Here is a 21,068-nt window from a genome sequence, read left to right as displayed (position 1 = left end):
CAGAGGTAACCCTGGCATCGGTGTATGTCACACGGCCCTGCCAGAGGATCAGCTGTCTTGGACCCTCCACTCTCCAGCTCCGTCATCACCACCCACATGCAAGCTGCCGTCCTTTCTCGCCTGGACTGCCTAACTGTGTCTTATCATCCACTCATGGTCCTTACAGTCTCTTCTCTTTCCAGGAGCCAGAATAACTTTTTAAAAAAAATAAAAATCAGATGATATGTATAGACTATCAAAATCCTTTGTTGACGTCCTCTTTTTACTTAGAAATATACTCCAAGACTCCTCACCACAGCCCCCCTGGCTTCTGCATGATCTGATCCCTGTCCCCTCTTCCAAGCTTCTCTCAGACTAACACTACCTTTCTCACTGCACTCTACCTGCACTGGTTGTCCTCGGTTCCAGACACACACAGGCCATCCTGCCTCAGGGACATGCTTTTCCTTCTGGTTGCAGTGCACATCCCTGCACTGTTCCAGTGACAGCTGGTGGTTCTCTGCTGAGGCTTCCCTTCGTCAGAGCCCCGTCCACTGACCGAGGCAGTGCAGAGCCCTGCATATGAACACAAACTCTGGAGCCCATCTACCACGACACAACTGTGTGACCTGGGCACACAGCTCATCAGTTTCCTCATCTGTAAAATGAGGATAATAATAATACCTACCATGTAGGGTTCTTATGTGGATGACTTGAAGTGTACTTAGAATGTTGCCTGGGACATAGTAAGTTTGATGAATGTTTGTATTACTTTTATTGTTAGATTCCTCCCGGTTATTTCATAGAGTGCCTTTTCTTTATAGCATAATCATAATCTAAATCTAATTAATCATAATCTAATTAATCTAAAGTATCCATTTAATGTATTCTCCCACCACGGGAATGTAAACCCAGTGAGAATGGCACCATATTTGCTTGGTTGACCTTTGTAAACCCGGTACCTAGCACAGCCCAGCACTTAACAGACAATGTAATAGACATTCATGTAAATGTGTTAAGTGGGTAGGTGGATGAGTGAGTGAGTAAATAAATGAATGCCAAACATTTTTTTTAAATCGACTTAAATTTGATCAGTAGAGAGCTGGTGAAATAAATTGAGGCTCATCCACAAAGTCAAATGTAGCTATTAAATATTATGAATAGCTCTTACAGTAGAAATATGTCTGCCATTCATTATGAAGCAAAATAAAGCAGTATGTAGAATATGAAATAATTTTTGTACATATGTATGTGAAGACGTGTAAATGGTTGGAAGAAAATCTTAAGGGCTTTTTAGAAGTGGTGGTTCTCTCAGAGTGGTGAGATTATGGTATTTACATTGAACTGAAAACTGGGTAAGTGACATTTTTTGGTCTTTTTCCCCAGAAAGTACAGCACTATATACCCTTTAACTTGTTTTTATTTCACAGCAAATACTGCCCCGCTGGTTGTCTGCTTCCTTTTGCTGAGATATCTGGAACAATCCCTCATGGATATAGAGATGTAAGTTGGATATAGACTTATGTTAAAGTGATGATAAAACTTCATTTTTTTAAACTCCTTCATAGATAGATGTGTAATCTATTGTGTATCTTTATCTTGATTTTTATTTTCTAGGAATTACTTCTTTTTAGTAATATGTAACATTTTGTTGTTTTTCTTCTGCTAAAAACCTGTTCTGTGTTGTATTATCAATAATCTATCCCATGTTTATTAAGAAAACTGCCCAGATCAATTAATTTCTAGAGGAAGAAGTATAAGTGTCTTGTTTATGAATTATCAAAAGAAAATTTAAAACTAATCTTTTATCTTTCCTCCCTGAAGTCCTCACCATTGTGCATGGCTGGTGTGCATGCAGGCGTAGTGTCAAACATTTTGGGTGGCCGGATTAGTGTCGTAATTAGTAAAGGCATCCCATACTATGAAAGTTCTTTGGCTAACAACGTAACGTCTGTGGTGTAAGTATATATGCTGTTTATAATAAGCGTGTTGCACGGGGTGGGATAGGGATGAGTTAGACCTGAGCAGTATCACTGTTGATGGTGTTCATGAAATAACCTTTGTGTGATAAGGACAGACGTTGATGGTGTTCATGAAATAACCTTTGTGTGCTCGATATCTGAGTGTATTGACGAGTGCAGGCAAGGTCTTGCTATCTTGGCTTGTTCTCTGTCAGAAAGGTTGGTAGTCATTTGGAAGAGTGATTTGTTTCTTCTTTTCTAAGTGTTGAAAGAGCCCAGAGTGAGTCTAGAAGTATATTGCCAAATCCTTACTTCGTTTTAAAGATCAGAAGGCATAACTAACTACTCTGTTCCTTATAGCCTGTGTGGCCCATGATGGATTAGGATAATTGAAACGCTTTGAATATAAATCAAATTTTGACATAAATCAGATAGTATTATGAATCCCTCTCATCCCAAGAGAATATTTTAAGAATGTATTTTCATGGTATTTATGATCTACTGTATTACAAAACATAGACTAGGCATCAAAAGCAGGAGAAATTGAAACATTGAATAGAAACATAGTATGAGTGATCTGTTTGTAAATCTTGCATCTTAGACATGCTCGGTCCTGCAGACAATAAGCGTAATTGAAGCCAGCTTCTCTTCAGGTCCTAGGCCAGTTTCATTCAGAAGGCCAAGAGTGTGATCCATACTCAAGACAGTATAAAGCAGGAGGCAGCAAACTTTTTCTGTAGAGAGCCAGCTAACAAATATTTCAGACTTTATGGGCCACATGTCTGTCACTCATTCTTTTTTGTTTTACTTACAACTTTTTAACTATGTAAAAACTGTTCTAAGCTTTCTGGCCATACAAAACAGGCCATGCATGGGCTGTCATTTGCTCATCCCTGCTCTAGAGTCAGCTACCTTTCCTTCCTCTGGTTTCTTCTGGACGATTTTATGCAGATCGTTTCATTCCTTTCCACTGCTATACCTTTAGAAAGAATTTTTTTCATGTGTTCTCTCTTTCATATTTAAAAAAACGGACAGGTTGCATCCATTTGTGATGGTTTGAGCGTTGTGCTAAAGGCAGGAGCATACACTGATGACTTTGATGATTTTATCCCTCCAAGGTCCTTAGGGCCCTTTGACCTGCCATATGGTGAACTAATAACTAATAATCCCACCCCTCCACTCTCCCTAAGCACCTATTCTGCCGGTTACTTTGAAATTCAAATGCAGTGCTACATTGTAACACTGAAACTTTTTCTTAGATACAGTGATTTCCTGTAACAAATGCAGTCTCTCTTAGTAGTAGCCAGCTTTTCTTCTGTTTGCCCCAGTAAGCTTGAGCCTCTTTCTATGAGAATTACACTTTTCATTATATATTCCCAAAAAGCAATTGCCACAGAAACACTTTAGGAATCAATTTATTTCATGAAAAAGAAATAAAATAAGTACATATTGAAGGTTGCATGGATGCACTTGCATAATCATATATGAAACTAGGCACTAGATACTTGTAGAGAAAATTGATTATGCTGTCTAATAGATAGCCATAGATGGTGCTTAGTGAAATAAAAACAAAAGAAAGCTTTGCTAAGACAAATATGAGGAAATCATGTGGTTATATGAGTGTCACCAAAAAAGTCTTTCTCTCTTTCAGGGGACACTTATCTACAAGTCTTTTTACATTTAAGACAAGTGGTAAGCCTCTCATGGACTTTATAACTTATCATAATTTGTATAATAGCCAGTATTTTTTGAACACTGTACATCAGGCACTTTGCCAATTGCTAGGTTGGGTTTTGGGTTTTGGGGTTTTTTTGCACTTTCTCATTTAGTTATCACGAATAACTCTATGAGGTAAAATACGTGCTTAATAATTTAAGGAATGGAATAAACTGGAGGTTTTATATTAATAGGGAAATGATCATGTAAGCATGGAAGTTACCTTAGAAAAAGGGAATTTTGAATATGTCTGAAGTAATTAACTCAATCAACAGAAAATATCGAGTGCCTTTTTTCATTTGTCAGGCACTGTTCTGGTGCTAGTGAAACAAAAGTGAGCAGAATAAACAAAATTGTGCTTTCCTGGAGCTTACATTCTGGAAGTGAGAGATTGACAATAAACAGCGGATAAGTAAATGAATGTTTATAACGTCCTGTTTACAATATTATAAAAGATGTAGAAAATAAGGCAAGGAAAGAGGACAGGCAGTTCAGAAGGGACAGGTTCGAAGTTTAATGTGGGTTGGGGCAGGCCTCATGGAGAATGTGACATCTGAGCAAACCACCTGGAGGAGGTAAGGGAGTGAGTTGCCCTCTGGGGAGAGTATCCCAGGGAGAGGGTAATGTGTTGCCATTCAGCTAGTGATTACTGCTGTGAATAAATATGTCTGTACGTTCTCTGATAAGACACGAAGACATAGACCCAAGGAACATTTGCATACTTTTGAAGCCCTCTAGTACAGTATATTGTCAGCATAGTGTATGTTAATTAAAGGAACGATTAGAGTTTCCAATGAGCAAGTGTGTAGAGATTTTTGAGTTTATATCTGGAAGCCAAATTACTTTCTTCTTTGTTTCAGGTTGTTATGGAACACTGGGCATGGAATCTGGCGTGATCGCCGATGCTCAGATAACGGCATCATCTGTGCTGGAGTGGACGGACCACACAGGGCAGGAGAACAGCTGGAAACCCGAAAAGGCCAGGCTGAAAAAACCTGGACCTCCTTGGGCCGCTTTTGCCACTGATGAATATCAGTGGTTGCAAATAGATCTGAATAAGGAAAAGAAGATCACAGGTTAAGAGACACAATTTTCTAGATGATTTATAATACTAATTTCATTTGGAAACCTAGTGACATCTAAGAATTTCATAGAAAATTAGGTCACTGCAAATTTAATTATATGGTTTTAAGTTTAGTGTCCTGGTGTTAATATGACCGAAGTTGGTTTTATAAAGCATGGCAAGGGAGAGGAGTTGGTATTTGATTCTTACTAGTGTTTCTTTTCATTGTAAAGAGATTCTTTTAAGGTCATGTTTCAGTAAAGGGATCTTGCGACATCTGAAATAACCATCTCCTATAGTCATTAAGAGAAATTTGTGTTCAAGGAGTCCATTTTAAGTGCTACAAATAATATTCCACATGTGCCAAGTATAAATTTAATTATTTAGAGCAACTTAACAAATGGTCAGAATAATTGGTTAGGATTGGTTTAGATAATTTTGTTAAAGATTTATTTTGCTTTGGTTCTAAAAATAATACCAGTAATCTTCTTTAATCTATTCATTCCCAGGAAGTCATTCTTTCTCAGTAGGTGAACTATATTTTGCAGTGTCGTGAACACAAGCTGCCAAAATACAATAGTCCTTTCCTTACGTGTGCCTATCATTCTTCTTATCTCTACAAGGGAGCAAAGCCAAGGATTTAGTTACCATTAGGATGAAAACGTGCACTTAGATATGGTAACGTGCCAGAGACAAAAATGTTTCAACAGTACATTTTAGGTGTTAATGCTTCAATGATGAACAAACTTCAAAGATCAGACCATGAGCACTAACAAAAGGACCTCTCCATTCCCAGGCATTGTAACCACCGGCTCCACCATGGTGGAGCACAATTACTATGTGTCAGCCTACAGAATTCTGTACAGTGATGATGGGCAGAGATGGACTGTGTACAGAGAGCCTGGTGTGGAGCAGGATAAGGTAAAATGATTACCAGAGTATTTTTAAAGAACATTAAAAAGGGGGATGGGGGGTAGGTGGCCTTTGCCAAAAGCCACAGAAGCTCTTCCTGTGTGATATAAAAATTAAATATCATTTGGTCTTACTCTGCCCTCTTCTGGTTATTTTAGGTAGTGTTAGTTATTGGCCTTACCTTTCTACCTGTGGTTAGGAAATTCTCAGTACTTCTAGGTCCCTTTTGATGATTGTAAGGGTAAGTACTTGCCTGATTTTTTTTTTTCCAGTACATTTTAATTCACTTGTTTAACTAATTCATTAAGAAATAATAAAAAGGAACTTTAATTTCTTGTCCTTAAAAAGCTTTTCTTATCAATCCACAGAATGATGTAGAGCCTAACTTGTTCCTAGATTTCTACTCTAGGCCAGCAGGGGTGGGGACAAAAGAGCTAAAGGTAGAAGGGCATTAAATTGTAGGATATTATAGAAAGGTCATGTCAAGATCACCTCACCAACTTTTGTCGTAGAAAACAACTTTTTTTCCACCTGAAGAATTTCCTTAACTTCTGTGGTAATAATGAACTGTTGTTCTAGTTAGCAAAAAATGACAATGCTTAGGGGTAGAGAGCAAGTAGGTAGAGGTGGCTATCAACTAGAGGTTTGTTACTTTCACCTGGGCTCCTGGACCTTGATCCACCCACCACAAGGGGTCCCTGTCCCCAAGGAAGGTGGATGCCTCTCATCTAGAATTGAAATTATGAGCACATTTTTTTCAATGAAACCTCCCTGTGAGTTTTGTTTCAATTTTATGATACTATCAGTTCTCTATCATATACATGATATGCTAATATTTTCACTTGCCACTTTTCTCATCTCTCTGTTCAAAAAACTCCAGGGATTCCCTTTAATCTTTCGTATGGATCTAAACTCTTCAGCTGTTACTCAAGGCCTTCTTTCCTCTCTTCTGCTTGATATCACATGAACTTCAATCTTTGGTGAGCCTCCACCCCTTGAAGCAGATAAAAATATTGTCTCTGAATCTAACTTACTTCTGCCTAATGCCCCCAAACTTACTTTTTACTATTAGCACATACATATTTATTTGTACAATAATATTTGTTATACTTGTAGAATATAGTTAATTTTTTGAAATTATAAGTATTATCCATGCTTATATTATTAAAACATCTAACAACACTGAATCATATTTCTGAAAAACTTTTTTTGGCTTCCTTTTTGAAAGATAATTTCACTGGGTATAGAATACTAGGTTGACAGTTTTTTTCTTTCAATACTTTAAATATGCTGGTCCATTGCTTTCTAGTCTGCATTGTTTTCAGCAAGAATTTATTTTAAGCAATTTTTTGGTTTTTTTTTTTTTTGCGATATGAGGGCCTCTCACTGTTGTGGCCTCTCCCGTTGCGGAGCACAGGCTCTGGACGCGCAGGCTCAGCGGCCATGGCTCACGGGCCCAGCCGCTCCGCGTCATGTAGGATCTTCCCGGACCAGGGCACGAACCCGTGTCCCCTGCATTGGCAGGCAGACTCTCAACCACTGCGCCACCAGGGAAGCCCTATTTTAAGCAATTTGATTATGATGTACCTTTGTGTAGTTGTCTTCATGTTTCTTCTGCTTGGATTTCTTTGAGCTTCTTGGATCTGTGGGTTATAATTTCTATCAGATTTGGAAAATTATAGGCCCTTTTTTCTTGAATATGTTGCCTCCTCAATTCTAACTACGTGAAGATTATGAATCTTGAAGATGTATCAGTTCACTGATGCTCTGTTTATTTTTTCCCAGTCTTTTTCTTTCCATGTTCCAGTTTGGAAAATTTGTATTGTTTTATCTTTAAGTTCACTAATCTATCCCTCTTCAGTGTCTGATCTGCTATTAATCCTATCTGGTGTATTTTATCTCCAACATTGTATTTTTCACTTCTAGATATTCAGTTTTTGGCTTTTAAAATTTCTTCCATGTCTCTCCTTAACATGCTCATGCTTTTCTTTACCTCTAAAACATATGGAGTATGTAATAACCCTTTTAATGCCCTTGTCTACTAATACTATATACTAACGTGTCATATCTGGGCCTTTATATATTGTTAGATATTATGGGTCCTATTTTACATGCCTGGTAATTTTTGATTGGTTACCAGACATTGTGAACTTCATATTGCTTGGTGTTCGATTTCTTTTTTTTATTATTACTCCTTTAAATATTTTTGAGCTTTATTCTGGGATGCAGTTAGGTTCCTTGGAAATCATGTGATCTTTTCAAAGCTTACATTTTAGGTTTGTTAGGCAGCACCTGAGCAGTTTTAGTTCTAATTTTTCCCCACTACTGAGACAATACTGTTCTAAGAACTCAATCCAATGTCCCATGTATATGAGGTTTCTCCAGTCTCTGTTGGCAACATAAGCTGGCCCAGCCCTGTATGGCCCTGAGAATTGTTCTCCTGTTCCTTTCTAGTGGTTTTTTTTCCATCCACAGATAGTTTAGTTAAAGGTGTAAGGGGAAACCCCAACAGACCCTAGAAGTCTCTGTGTAATTCTTGTCTCTCCCACACTCTGCCCTGCAAATTCTAGCTGCCTTAGCCTCTCCATCTCTGAACTCTCCCTCAATTCAGGGAGACCACCACGCTCTTTCCAGGCAATACTGGTGCAATAGAAGGGCTCACCTCATTTGTTTTCCTCCACTTGGGGAGTATTGCCCTATGCTGCCTGTTGTCCAGCCTCTGAAAACCATTGTTTCATATATTTTATCTGATTTTTCAGACCTTTAAGGCAGAAGGATAAGTCCAGTCCCTGTTAGTCTGTCATGGGTAGAAGTGGAAGTCCTTACATTGAATTATATGAAATAACAGTATTTTTTGCCTCACTTATGTTTGTCCATCTGCTCTCTCATCTACTCCCAACTCAGGGATAATTGATGTATTCATTTTCATACCCTTTCTAAGCACGCACACATACATGAGCACATACACAAAGATTCAGGCTGCTTTTGATTTTGTTTTCAGAAAATGGGAATGTATATACAAGTTGTTTTCATAATATATTGCTTTTTAATAGTATGCCATTTTTGTGTTTGGTAATATCCAATAAAATGTAAGTTCCTTGAGGGTGAAAACTTTGACTTCCATTTCCATTTCACCCTCGTGGCACCTTGTGAGCCTCCACATTACACGGGGGGTCATAGTAAATGCTTGTACATTAAATGTAAATCCTTTTTACTTAGTTTTTATGAAATCTTTTTCCTTTAAGTTTTTTATGAAGATGAGATGGCAGTATGGAGTAAAATTTCAGGGATAGTTTTTATGTCCTAAGATGATGATGTTTAGTTATTGTTCCTGTTCCACTAATATAATAGACTGCAAGGAATCGCCTTCATTTTACTTGAGAGTAATATCTGAGGAAATAATGGAAGCTTACTAGTTCAGAGATTATTGTAACTTCAGACCTCTTTAAAAATGAAGGATATTAAATCATCTTAGAAGGTTATAGTCGAATGCCATTTGAATCAGCCAGGAAGAAAATAGCTATATTTGGAAATAACTTGATTGAGGAGTTAAACATTTACTTGTTCTCACATTAACTGAGAAAAAACCACTTGGATTTTAGGCAGGTATCTGTTTATTGATGGTCTTTAGTAACTGCCTAGGTAATTTGGCCTGAAGAAATGAGGAGGGCTCTTTTTTGCTTAGTGGAGCCCTATGGTTAAGTCAGAAGACACAGATTCAAATCACTGCTGTAAACTGACTGGCTATGTAGTCCACTTACATTGTATAAACCGCAGTGTTCTGGGTTCTGCCTATTTTGTAGGCTTGTCATGAAGAACATCTGAGTTAATTATATGAAGATGCTTTGTAAATAATTAAGAGCTGTTCCAGTGTGAGATACTATTATTATTTGCTTGAAATAGTTGAGGAATGAAATAGTCACCTGAAATTATATTTTTACCTAAGGATTATTCATATGATGCATTTGTGGCTATTTAGTTATGATTATTAAATTAGGCAGTGAGCAGCGTCACTTTTCTGGTTCAAATAGCAGGAAATGAAAATGTATGATATGGGAACTGTGTTTATATAGTTTCTCCAGTAGGCGGAGCTATGTATCTGTTATGTGTTTGTTAGTGTATGTTCACTTTCAGTCTATTTATTGAGAGAAAAATTATGAAAGGTACACAGTACAGCATTTCCTCTAAGACCTCAAATGTTCAGTTATGCTTTACTTTGAAAATAAAATTAATATATTTAAATAGTTGGTGATTCCACAGGACTAGAGTTACTAATTTATTAATACAAGGTACTGTGCACTGCAATCGAAACCTTCTTCCCAAATTGCCAAGTTAGAACTTTTGTTATGTTTAAGTCATCTTAAAATCATTTCTATATTCAGTATTTTCCTCCTATGAAATTTTTATGAAGTGTGCAGCTTCTTAATAGTTTTACCAAATTACGATTAATTTATTTTCTTAGAAATTAATGTTTAATGTCACATTTTACAGAACTCATTTAAGGCCCAGAGCAAAAACCAAAAACATGTTTCAGTGGAGCAGTTTAGCCCTGGCCTCTGTTGACGTAAAGTACCAATTTTTGTTGTTTTTTAAAGATATTTCAAGGAAACAAAGATTATCACCAGGATGTGCGTAATAACTTTTTGCCACCAATTATTGCACGTTTTATTAGAGTGAATCCTACCCAATGGCAGCAGAAAATTGCCATGAAAGTGGAACTGCTTGGATGTCAGTTTATTCCTAAAGGTAAAGCAACAGTATGTTTAAGGCATGTGGTTTTCACTGGATTAATTAAAAATGACTGTGCTGTTCTCTGAGAAATTAATTAATAATAATGTAAGTGTTTATACTCTACAGTATGTTCTTAAAGGGATTTTTAAAAAGAAATAGTTATCCCTGTTAAATATCATATTAGATATCAAACTGGTTTCCAAAATTACAAGTGGAAGAAGAAAGAGAGGGTGTCACTGATGACATAATGCAATGAGATTGCTTTCCAAATGTAGTCTCAACCTTAATAATTTTTAATCAGGTCTCATGTAGTAGAATATTTGTATCATATAAGCACTGGTGATTGTAAGTCACCTTAGCCTAAGTGCCTTTTACTTTGAATAAATTAAAAATGGGAATAACTTCCTTCAAAATTATATAATATTTTAATACTTTGTTTACTGTTATATCCCCCCAAACTACCATAGTTCCTGACACATAGTGGGCCCTCCATAAGTATCTATTAAATGAATTGAATGAGTAGTATATTATACTGTGACGACATTTTTACAGCTTTATCATTCAACATCATCTGACTCCCTGTTACTCTCCTTCCTAAGAAGATTCTTTTCGGACAATTTAATTATTTAAAAACTCAGAAATCCCAATATATTTGTGCATTTCATGCAGAGTATATTTATCCTTCTAACGTATTCCTCTCTGAGATCTAAAATTACTGTGCAGAATTAAGTATTCTGGGAAATGTTAAAGACATTTAAAATTACTATAACTATGATTTTTATAAGCAAAATGTATAAACTTTTCTAAACCATTTTTCAAGGTCGTCCTCCAAAACTTACTCAGCCTCCACCTCCTCGGAGCAGCAGTGACCTCAAAAACACTACAGCCCCTCCAAAAATAGCCAAAGGTATGCCTACTTTAAATGTGAGAATTTGATGTTCCCTGGATTTGTGGTATAATTTTCCATAAACATATTAAAAGCATTATAAAGTAACTATTTTAATCAAGCTGGTATAGATTAAAGAATAAAAAGTTTTTAAAACTTTTTTCAAGGTCGTGCCCCCAAATTTACTCAACCACTACAACCTCGAAGTAGCAATGAATTTCCTGCACACACAGAGCAAACAACTGCCACTCCTGAAATCAAAAATACCACCATAACTCCAAATGTGACCAAAGGTATGCAAACCCAAAAATTAATACCTGTTCATAGTAGTGAGTTTTTTCTGTTTTTAACTTAAGTTTTCAGAAACATTTCCAGCTTTTAAATGCTCAGGATTTTTTCCCTCTGTTTTTTAAGTATAGCAAAAAATTTGATTCCATACCTTATAGAAAAAGCTGGCTGCATTGCTCTAAGTTCTATTATCTGGTACTATGTAAAATGGTTCTTTAAATATTTAGAGATGGCTGCTGTATTCTAGGCTTCCTCTTATGATTTTTTTCCCTCTATAGCTAAATATGTGGAGTCTCAGGCTTAGGAAGATAATTTTTCTAGAAATAACTAAAACCATAGCAGGAAACAAACTTTTTTTCTGATTATACATTAATTTGCTGGATAGGGAACTTGGTAGGATAAAGGGAAGAAGGAGAAAAAAGTTTTGGTGAAAATACATACTTTTTTTTAAAAAAAGATACTCTGTTAACATTTATTTTAAAAATTTGGTCTCTGTTTTTTAAATGTTTACAGTTTTTCAGATTATAAATAGTGTGTTTTTCAATTTACTTTCAAATTTTGCTTTTAATTATTAGTATATAAGGTGTTAACATATATAAAACATAGTAGTTTTTTTATTTTACTAGTTTGAAAACAAAATTTCTGTTGAATTCAGGAACAAAAAGCATCAGTGGCATGGAGGAATTAATTTCAGTGTTGACAGATAAAAAGCACACTAATTTTCAGGACAGTGCAGAGAAGGGAAAGCAGTTCATTCAGAGTAACTTGTGCCACATAGCACTTAATCATTCTCTTTTTCTGAAAATTTGCCTGGATTCAGATAACTTTCTACAACTTCCTACATGTCAGTTTCCTTCCTATCTTCTGAAGTATTCCCAAAGAGACCAATTTCTTTCTCATGCTGCAGGAAAGGCTAGTATTGACTGAAAAACAAAAAAAACCTCACAACCTAAAAGTTGAGAATTATGTTTTATTCAGGTTCTTACTGGGGACAGTAGCCTGGGATACAGCCTCTCAGATAGTTCTGAGAAACTGTTCCAAAGAGGGAGGAGCCAGGATTTATAGGGGTTTATGCTGGAAAAAATGTAGTCACACATCAAAAAATTACCGCTAATCACAAAAACCAGACGTCTCAAGTTAATGATTTTAGTGCTTTTCTATGTGTGAGAAGATGCAAGAGTCTGAGCTCATAGAAATTATTCATTGATATGTATCTTAACTGTTTAGAGCCAGTATTCTGTTTTTCTCCATCCTGAATTCCCCTCAGGGCGCACAGTCATGGGGTGGGAGTAGTGGCTGAGGACTTGGTGGCAACTCTTTGAAATGGCAGGGGCAACATTTATTTTGTCCAGTCTAGAGAGAAGCAAGAGTTGACAGAGACAAGAAATTTCAGCATCCCACAAAGAGCTTCTTATCCATTTACAGAAAGCATGCATTCAGGTGGAATCCCAGACCACATACCCGGATGGAAAAACAGTCATTTAAAAGTGTTGTTTATCTTAAAATCTGATTATAGAATTTTAAAATCTGAGGACTAAAAGGGTTCTTAAAGCATTTTCTTCCAGAACTAGGATCCCTGTAATCTTTAAAATAACAAAGAACATCTAGGTCTTTTTGGTTGAAGACCTCCTGTCTCCTTTTCTTTGGAACAGTAGTATGTAAACTTTTTATTGTTTTTTTGAACCTAAGCATATATTTTAATGCCTCTGATTAAGTCAGACTGTATCCATCTGAACCTGATTATTCTCTCTACGATTTCACAAATTTTAGGGATAAAGCGCATTTGCTTTTCTAATTTCTTAGTCCTTTCTATCCTGAGTCATGATTTCTGTTTTATTCACTTCTCCTTTCTCCATTTTTACATCCAGGCTGAGAGTGATGCTGGTGCAAATCATGTCATGGTCAGATTTGTGCCACTGTAATGTACAGATCCTCCTTCAGTGGAGCCCTCAGTAGCAGCTGGTGGTCTTTCTGTTTCCCTGGTTAGCTCTTTTGTCTGTTCTCAACAGTAGCTGTTTGAAACATTCTCTGTATTTTTCAAACCCTTGACCCAGAGATCCTCAGTCACTCTCAATTACATCTTCAGCTTCCCAAAGTAGAAGCCATTCGAAGGGCACTTCCTTTTTGTGGAGCCTGCATACTCACCTAGTTCCCATCCATACAGCTTCTCAGAGGCCTGGTGTTACTGATTATCCTCTCCCTCCCTGTATCTTCAGCTTCTTTCTCTCTTTGGGTGGGATTATAAGGAGTAAATAAGATGCAGGTCTGGCGCTTAGCACCCAGTAAATAGCAGCAGTTGTTGCTGTTATCACCCTCATGGCCAGGAGGAGGTTGAGAGGTGGAGGAAGAAACTAGTGTCCCAACTGACCTTAAGCAGACCATTTCTGCCCAGGATTCTTTATCTATGGAGTGAGATAAGGGGATTAAGTGATCTCCAAGTCCCTGCAGGCTCCAGCATTGTGTTGGTTTCTGCCTTGTTGGTACACACATTTGGTTTCTATACTTAATACTATATTATTATCTTCCTGCATCTATGAGTATTTTGCCATCACTACCAATTGCTGGATGATATTTTAATATTATATTATAAGGATAATATTTTATTATAAGGAGGAGACCATGATTTACTTATTCCCTTTCATTGTTGGGCATTTGGATTACTTCCAGTTTTACAGTCTTCTGCAGATACAGAAGCAAACATATTTAAAGATACATCTTTGAATCCCATCTTAATTTTTTCCTAAGAATAAATTCTACATAGAGAATTGCCAAGTAGTAGGTTTTTATAGATATTGTCCCAAAATGCCAATCAGAAAGGTAGTTTCAATTTATAGTCCCATCAAAATCCCTGTTTCCTGATACCCTCTTCAACAATTAGTTGTTCTTTTAAATATTTGCCAATTTGATAAGCAAAAATAGCATCTTTCTGATTACTAGTGAGGTGAACATGCTTAATGGTCACTTGTGCTCTTATTACTAGTGAGGTGAACATGCTTAATGGTCACTTGTGCTCTTAATGTGTTGCTCTTTCATCTCTGTTGATTTTTCTGTTGTTTATTTTTTACTTGTAAATTCTGTAATAGATTAACTATATTAACCTTTTATCACGTATGCAGAAAATACGTTTTCCCAGTTTATCATTTGTCTTTTGTCTTGGTGATTTAAAAACTGCAAAGGTGGAGCAAGTAATGTGACGCACTTCCATGTATCCATGAAGGCCTCTGCAATTACCACTCGTGCCCACTCTCATTGCATAAATTATGTTTATGGTATTTTTTTAAGATAGAAAAGCTTTGAATGGTGATATGGTTAATATGTACTCTTCTCCTTAATGATGCCTTTGGTATTAATGTGTGTTTTTGTTTGTTTTTGTTTTTCAGATGTAGCCTTGGCCGCCGTCCTTGTCCCTGTGCTGGTCATGGTCCTTACCACTCTCATTCTCATACTAGTGTGTGCTTGGCATTGGAGAAACAGGTTCGTACAAAACTAGTTCACCTAACTGGTCCTAGAGGGGATGTTTCCAAATGTGAAATAGAAACTAAATATAGAAGATGAACTTTTTTGAGAGGGAGAGTTAAGATAGTCATTAGAATAAAAATATATATAGTTCTCCTTTATTCCTGTAAAAAATGAGTAAGTTCAATTCCATAATCAGTTACTAAGTACCTTTATTGTATCAAATTTTGTATTATACAACGGGTTACACACATCAGTAAGATATAATAGATACTTAGTAGCACTTTGAAAGAATGAGACACAATTATTATCTCCAGATTGTTTAGCAGGGTTGACCACTATACTTTGGCATGATGAGTTGTATATGAAGTGCTGGGGAACACAGACGTAAGAACCATGAGAATTACCTGAAACCTTTTTTTCAGAAAAGAGTGTTCCTCAAATTTGGCATGGTTTGCCTTAAAGGAGGGATTACATTTGGCGAGATAGAGGAAGAGAGAATGGCCCAGATGGATGGGATGGCTTGCAGGAAGGCACAGAGTTGTGGAATGTAGGCAGAACAGTGAGTCATCCCACAGGGGCTTGGCGTGCGGGAGCGCTAGGAGACCCATAGAAATGCAGCCTGGGCCTGGGACCAGGAAGGACTTTCTGTAGATGGGGAAATCCTTGAGCAGGGTTCAGCAGACAGGTGATATTATCAGATGATTGTAGAAAAATGGTGGCAGGAGGGTGGATTGAAGAGGAGAGAGAGACTAGAAGAGGCAGAGAGATGAGTTAGGAAACTATTAAGGCCACACAGGAACATGATACAGCAATTCTAGGAAAGGGAGAGACTTGGAGGCGGAGAGGTTTCCTAGAGGCGTCAGTGCGGGGCTTGACTGGCCACTTGCTAAGGAACAGGAGGATATAAGTTTCTCTCACGTTTCTGGCTTGTGCAGTTGACCGGTAGAGATGTCGTTAGTAGAGGTAACAGAGTAGGAGGGACAGAGTTGGTGACTGACAGCTTTGGAGGGACTTCATTTGTCTAGCCATCCAACACATATTTGAGCCTCCTACTCCCTGCCAAGTATTGAGCCGTGTGCTGGGAGTCCAGTAGTGAACCCCAGAGTCTATGGATGGGAGAGGATACTCTGCAGAAAACCTTCCACCGTGGAATCTGTTTGTTGCAGGGCCCAGCAGTATGGGCAGGTAGGGATCACGGGATTGGAGATAAAACAGTAGCCAATATTCAACTCACGACTCACTCGGTTTACTACACATAATTAGCGCACAACACAGGTTAGGCAAAGTGTTGGGGTGGGGGCAGGGGAGGAGGATGTAAACGAACCACTCCAAGGAGAAGCCTTGAAGGAGGCATCTCAGCACCAACAGCAGCACATGACAAGTGAGAGTGGGAAATCACCCCGGCTCCAGCAGGGCCGCAGGCGGCCTCCACCTGGAACAGCTCTCAGCAGCATGGGGGCCTCCAGCCAAGATCCTTCAGGTCACTCTGTTCAATGGTCTCCTCTTAAGGAATTAACTGTTACCCCAGGGGAAGAGTCTGGACTCCTTCAGTTGCTGTCTGTTCCCGTGCCATACATGGCCCATCAAACTTCTTGTCTAAAGTAATATTCTCAGTTTATCATTCGAGGACACTGGCAGTCCTACAGTGGATGTTTCAAAACAACTCATAGGCAAGTTCGTGTTGGCCACTGGGACTCCATTTTGAACTACGTAACATGTCTTAAATAGCTTAAATCCTCTAAGTTTCACCCAAGATGAGTAGGAATCATAACCGTGCCAACCACAGTTTGTTCCACGGGTGGAAGTAAGCTGGAGGAGGCGTGGGTCCCGGATTCCTGGTGTTGGGGGGCTGTCTGTACAGAACTGACAACTTAGCATGAGGGCATGAGGCGGGGGAGGAGGGAACAAGGCTCTGGGAGAGTCCAGGAAGGAAAGTTCACGATGCTTTCAGGGAACCGGACAGCAGCAGTAGTAGTGGTGAGAACAGTAGCAACGGCAGTTTCATAGAAAGTAAAATGGAATGCTGGTTTTACACGTTTTTCTAAATGCCTTACATGTTTTAATCCTTAAAACAACCTGTGAAGCAGGTGTTGTTATAAATCCCATTTTATAGGAGAGGAAAGTGAGACTGAGAGAGCACAGGTAACTTGTCCGAGGTCACCTGGTCAGCACATGGCAGGGTGGAGATTTGGTCCAGGCTTCAGAGCCCGTGCTGTTAGCCGCTGCAGCCTCTGATCAGTCGGCAGTTCAAGTCTAACTACTCTGCGGTTAAAGCCCCAGGGCGTGGGGGTGAGGACAGGGGAGTAGAGCTGTTGAGAGGCAGGAGGCAAGTCCTGAGGTCAGTGTGGGATGACGTTTAAAGGACTCTGGACATTCAGACTCCCAAGAGGCAAGATGGAACACGAGCCTGTTCAGGACAAAAGGTCTGAGCTGCAGAATTGAGGTTACTGCTACAAACGTAGTGGATGAAATTGCTGACGACTGGCTTTGTGACAAGGAGTAAAGAGGAAGCGCCGTTAAGGGGCTTATGGAAAATAGCCAGGAGAAAAGTAATAATAAAAACAGCTGCAAGTTACTGAATCCCTAACCTATGCAGGGCACTGTTCTAAGTACTTTACATGTAACGAATAAATCACCTGCAGCTTTGTCACTGGAGATCAAGAATATGAAATCCTTTATAGTACAACCCTTGGACAGCTTCAGCACCTACCATCTCGTCCACAAATTTTACGCTATACCTTACTTTGAAATAATGAAGTATTATATTTTAAATACAGCCAGACTTTAAAATGAGGGAGCTTTTAGTATCAATAATAAAAACATAGTCTTATACTAGAGAAGAATGTTTCGAAGCAGGAAAAGCACATAGCTTGGGCTCTTTGAGAAAGCCCCACTTGTGATCTTCAGCAAGTCACATAACCCTCTTTTCCTCGTTGACAACACTAGAACAACTTTCTCTTTAGCTTGCAGTGCATTATTTTAATTAGGTGTACATCAGAAAATGTCCTTTTGCGTGCTTGATTTTTTTCTTTTTAAAAAGCTCACAGTAGATAGCAATTCTTAATGTTGGGGAGGGACAGAAGTTTCTCCAGTGGAGGATGTGTCAGAATTCTGAGGAGCAGGCTGGGGGAGAACGTTCTTCGTTGCACACGTGGCCCTCGGTCCCCTCACTGTTAGTGACAGCGTTGGCTTATCTTGCACAGGGTGGAGGAATCAGGTCTATGCAGTTAAGGGTGTGTGACACTTTAAACTTCTCAGGGGCAAAGGACTGTAGAAAAAAAGTAAGTTGAAAAAAAAGTAACAATGTAGAAGAAAATATGGGGGTTTTGTTGCTCTTGTTGTGTCCTGTGAACTTTGTGAATTGACTGATTTGTGAAATTTGTATTTGAAACCAAAACAAACCTAACATGATTTCCCCAGAATAATCCACGTGTCAGGGTTGGGTCTTTGATTTGATTCAAGGTTTTTATCTACATAGTCTTTTTTTTTTTTTTATCCCTTTATCCATTTTAGTGGAAAATAGTTGGGTAACAAGATAACTGTCTCAGGAGATAGTTTAATATTTATTGAGAGTCCAGAATTCATGAGCCTCAGCAGTGGCAACTTCAGAAGTCGAGTGAAAGAGGTCTCCCAGGGAAATCAGCAAGTAGAAATGTGTACTCTTGACTAATTATTAACTTTGGTGTTTATTCTGCAGTTTCAGAGCTTTCTTACTAGTGAATTAACTCTATTTGGTAACTTTTTTTTTTCTGTATTTTTCCAGAAAGAAAAAAGCTGAAGGCACCTATGACTTACCTTACTGGGACCGGGCAGGTAATTTGTGGCTTTACATCTCTTTCCATCAGAGGGAAGCCTCTGCCCACCAGCTGGCAGCAGTGAAAGAGGAAAGCCATTTTCAGGCCCACGTAAACTCCCTAGCACTGTTAGAAAAATGGCATTCCTCTTCTGTTCTGATCATTTTTACTTTTCTATAAAGTCTCTAGTCTGTAAGTAATGAAATGGGAAGTAAGAATTTCTCATAACACATGCTCTGTTCTTTTCCTTTTGGAAAATTTGTCTGGTTTGTCCCATGTATGTATCGGTCTTGAGGAGACCAGCTTTCTGTGTGGTGTACGTGAACACTAGGTAAGAAGCAGAGGATTGCAGTCCTGGTGACACAGTGTGTGTGTGTGTATGTGTGTGTCACTCTGCTGTGGATATTTACCGCAGTGGAGTTCAGCGTTTTACGAGTCAGTGAAGTCTGCTATCTCTGCCATGAGTTGTCATCTTCCGAATTCCTACTCTCTGTGGCAGGTGGCAGGTTGCTGCAGGTGACACCAGGGGCCTTCTGCGGGCGGGTCTCCCACTTCCCAGTCTCACCACTGGAATGACTGTTAGGGGTCAAAAGAATTCACTGTGACGAGGGTAGAAAAGAGCAGTGATGGGGGCAGGTCTTGGGCTGCTACTTCTCACCGTCGTCCCCCCGCCCCCCGCAGGGTTGATCTTCGAATTTTTTAAGCTTATTAAAACTTATTAAAGACCACTGCTATAACAAACTATATCTGGCTGCACTATAATAGCCGTGATTTGCTTCAGTATATGCTTTTGATAGAGATTTCTACCATGTTCTGCTTTGCACTGGATAGTCTTATCAAAGCAAAAAATAAGTTTGAACAACTTAAGGAACTAGAAAAAGAAGAACAAACTAAACCCAAAGCTATAGGGAAGAAGGAAATAATAAAGATTAGAGAAGAGAGGAACAAAATAGAGAATAGGAAGAAACGGAAAACAGCAAGTGTTGGCAAGAATGTGGAGAAACTGGAATCCTTGTGCACTGTTGGCAGGAACGTAAAATGGTACAGCTTCTGTGGAAAACAGAATTTTTTGTCAGTTCCTCAAAAAATTAAAAATAGAATTACCATATGAACCAGCAATTCCACTTCTAGGTATATACCCAAAAGCATTGAAAGCAGAGTCTTGAAAAGATATATTTACATCCGTGTTCATAGCAGCGTTATTCAGAATAGTTAAAACATGGAAGCAATCCGGGTATCTATCCACCAAAATAAATGGATAAGCAGAATGTGGTTATACACATAAAATGGAATATTAAGCCTTAAAAAGGAAGGAAATTCTGCAATATATACTACATCGTGGATGAACCTTGAGGCAATTATGCTAAATGAAATAAGCCAGTCGCAAAAAGAAAAATAGCATATGATTCCATTCATACGAGGTACTTAGAGTACTCAAAATTATAAAGACAGAAAGTAGAGTGGTGCTTGCCAGGGGCTGAGGGGAAGAATCAGGAATTACGGTTTACTAGGTATGGAATTTCAGTTTCACAAGATGAAGAAAGTTCTGGAGATGGACGGTGGGGAGGGTTGCACAACAATGTGAATATGTGTTTAATAACACTGAGCTGTTCAACTGAAAATGGTTCAGGGCGTTCCCCGGCGGCCTAGTGGTTAGGACTCCAGGCTTTCACTGCTGTGGCCCCGGTTCCATCCCCGGTCGGGGAACTGAGATCCTGCAAGCCGTGCAGCGTGGCCAAAAAAAATGGTTAAGATAGGAAATTTTATGTTGTGTGTATTTTACCACCAGAACAACTACCAAAGAAACCAAAAAAACCTTGAACACAAAGGCTGGTTTGTATAAATATTTGTTATAGAAATGGCTTAAATGCAACAGGATTTCTCCCTTCATATACTGTTATCATTTCAAACATAGCTTTCTATGTAATGGTCTCTTTTACTTACGATCACAATGAAGGTTGGTGGAAAGGAATGAAGCAGTTTCTTCCTGCCAAATCAGTGGAGCACGAGGAAACCCCAGTTCGCTACAGCAGTAGTGAAGTGAATCACTTGAGTCCTAGAGAAGTCACCACGGTGCTGCAGGCTGACTCTGCAGGTAACTAGTGCAGCCACCATGGGAAGGAGAAGCTGCCGCGCTCACTGTAAAGTGCTGTGAGATTTGCAGTACCCTTTATCTGTTTCATGTATAGGAGATGAACTAGTTTCCAAATATAGAACCACTTTTTAAAAAGACCTCAAGAGAGTCATTTCTGTGTCTTAGATGTTCTATCCATAAAACT

At 38.6% G+C, this 21,068-nt stretch overlaps 1 protein-coding gene across 1 annotated transcript in view; it reads left to right on the top strand.

Annotated features, from left to right (window-relative positions):
* Positions 1–21,068, top strand: part of DCBLD2 (discoidin, CUB and LCCL domain containing 2) — an 87,321-nt gene that overhangs the window by 61,674 nt on the left and 4,579 nt on the right. The window contains exons 5-15 of the mRNA XM_089910447.1: positions 1,410–1,482; positions 1,804–1,937; positions 3,592–3,632; positions 4,517–4,732; positions 5,516–5,640; positions 10,227–10,377; positions 11,183–11,269; positions 11,416–11,541; positions 14,917–15,010; positions 18,759–18,808; positions 20,705–20,884. Coding sequence (XP_089766573.1) covers positions 1,410–1,482; positions 1,804–1,937; positions 3,592–3,632; positions 4,517–4,732; positions 5,516–5,640; positions 10,227–10,377; positions 11,183–11,269; positions 11,416–11,541; positions 14,917–15,010; positions 18,759–18,808; positions 20,705–20,884 — 1,277 coding nt within the window. The remainder of the gene's footprint in view (positions 1–1,409; positions 1,483–1,803; positions 1,938–3,591; positions 3,633–4,516; positions 4,733–5,515; positions 5,641–10,226; positions 10,378–11,182; positions 11,270–11,415; positions 11,542–14,916; positions 15,011–18,758; positions 18,809–20,704; positions 20,885–21,068) is intronic.

Source organism: Delphinapterus leucas, chromosome 4 (genome assembly GCF_059928025.1).
Source record: "Delphinapterus leucas isolate spDelLeu-1000000601 "Yukka" chromosome 4, BTC_Dleu_Yukka2, whole genome shotgun sequence".
In the NCBI taxonomy this organism is placed as follows: Eukaryota; Metazoa; Chordata; class Mammalia; order Artiodactyla; family Monodontidae; genus Delphinapterus; species Delphinapterus leucas.
This window is presented reverse-complemented; position numbering and strand designations above follow the sequence as displayed.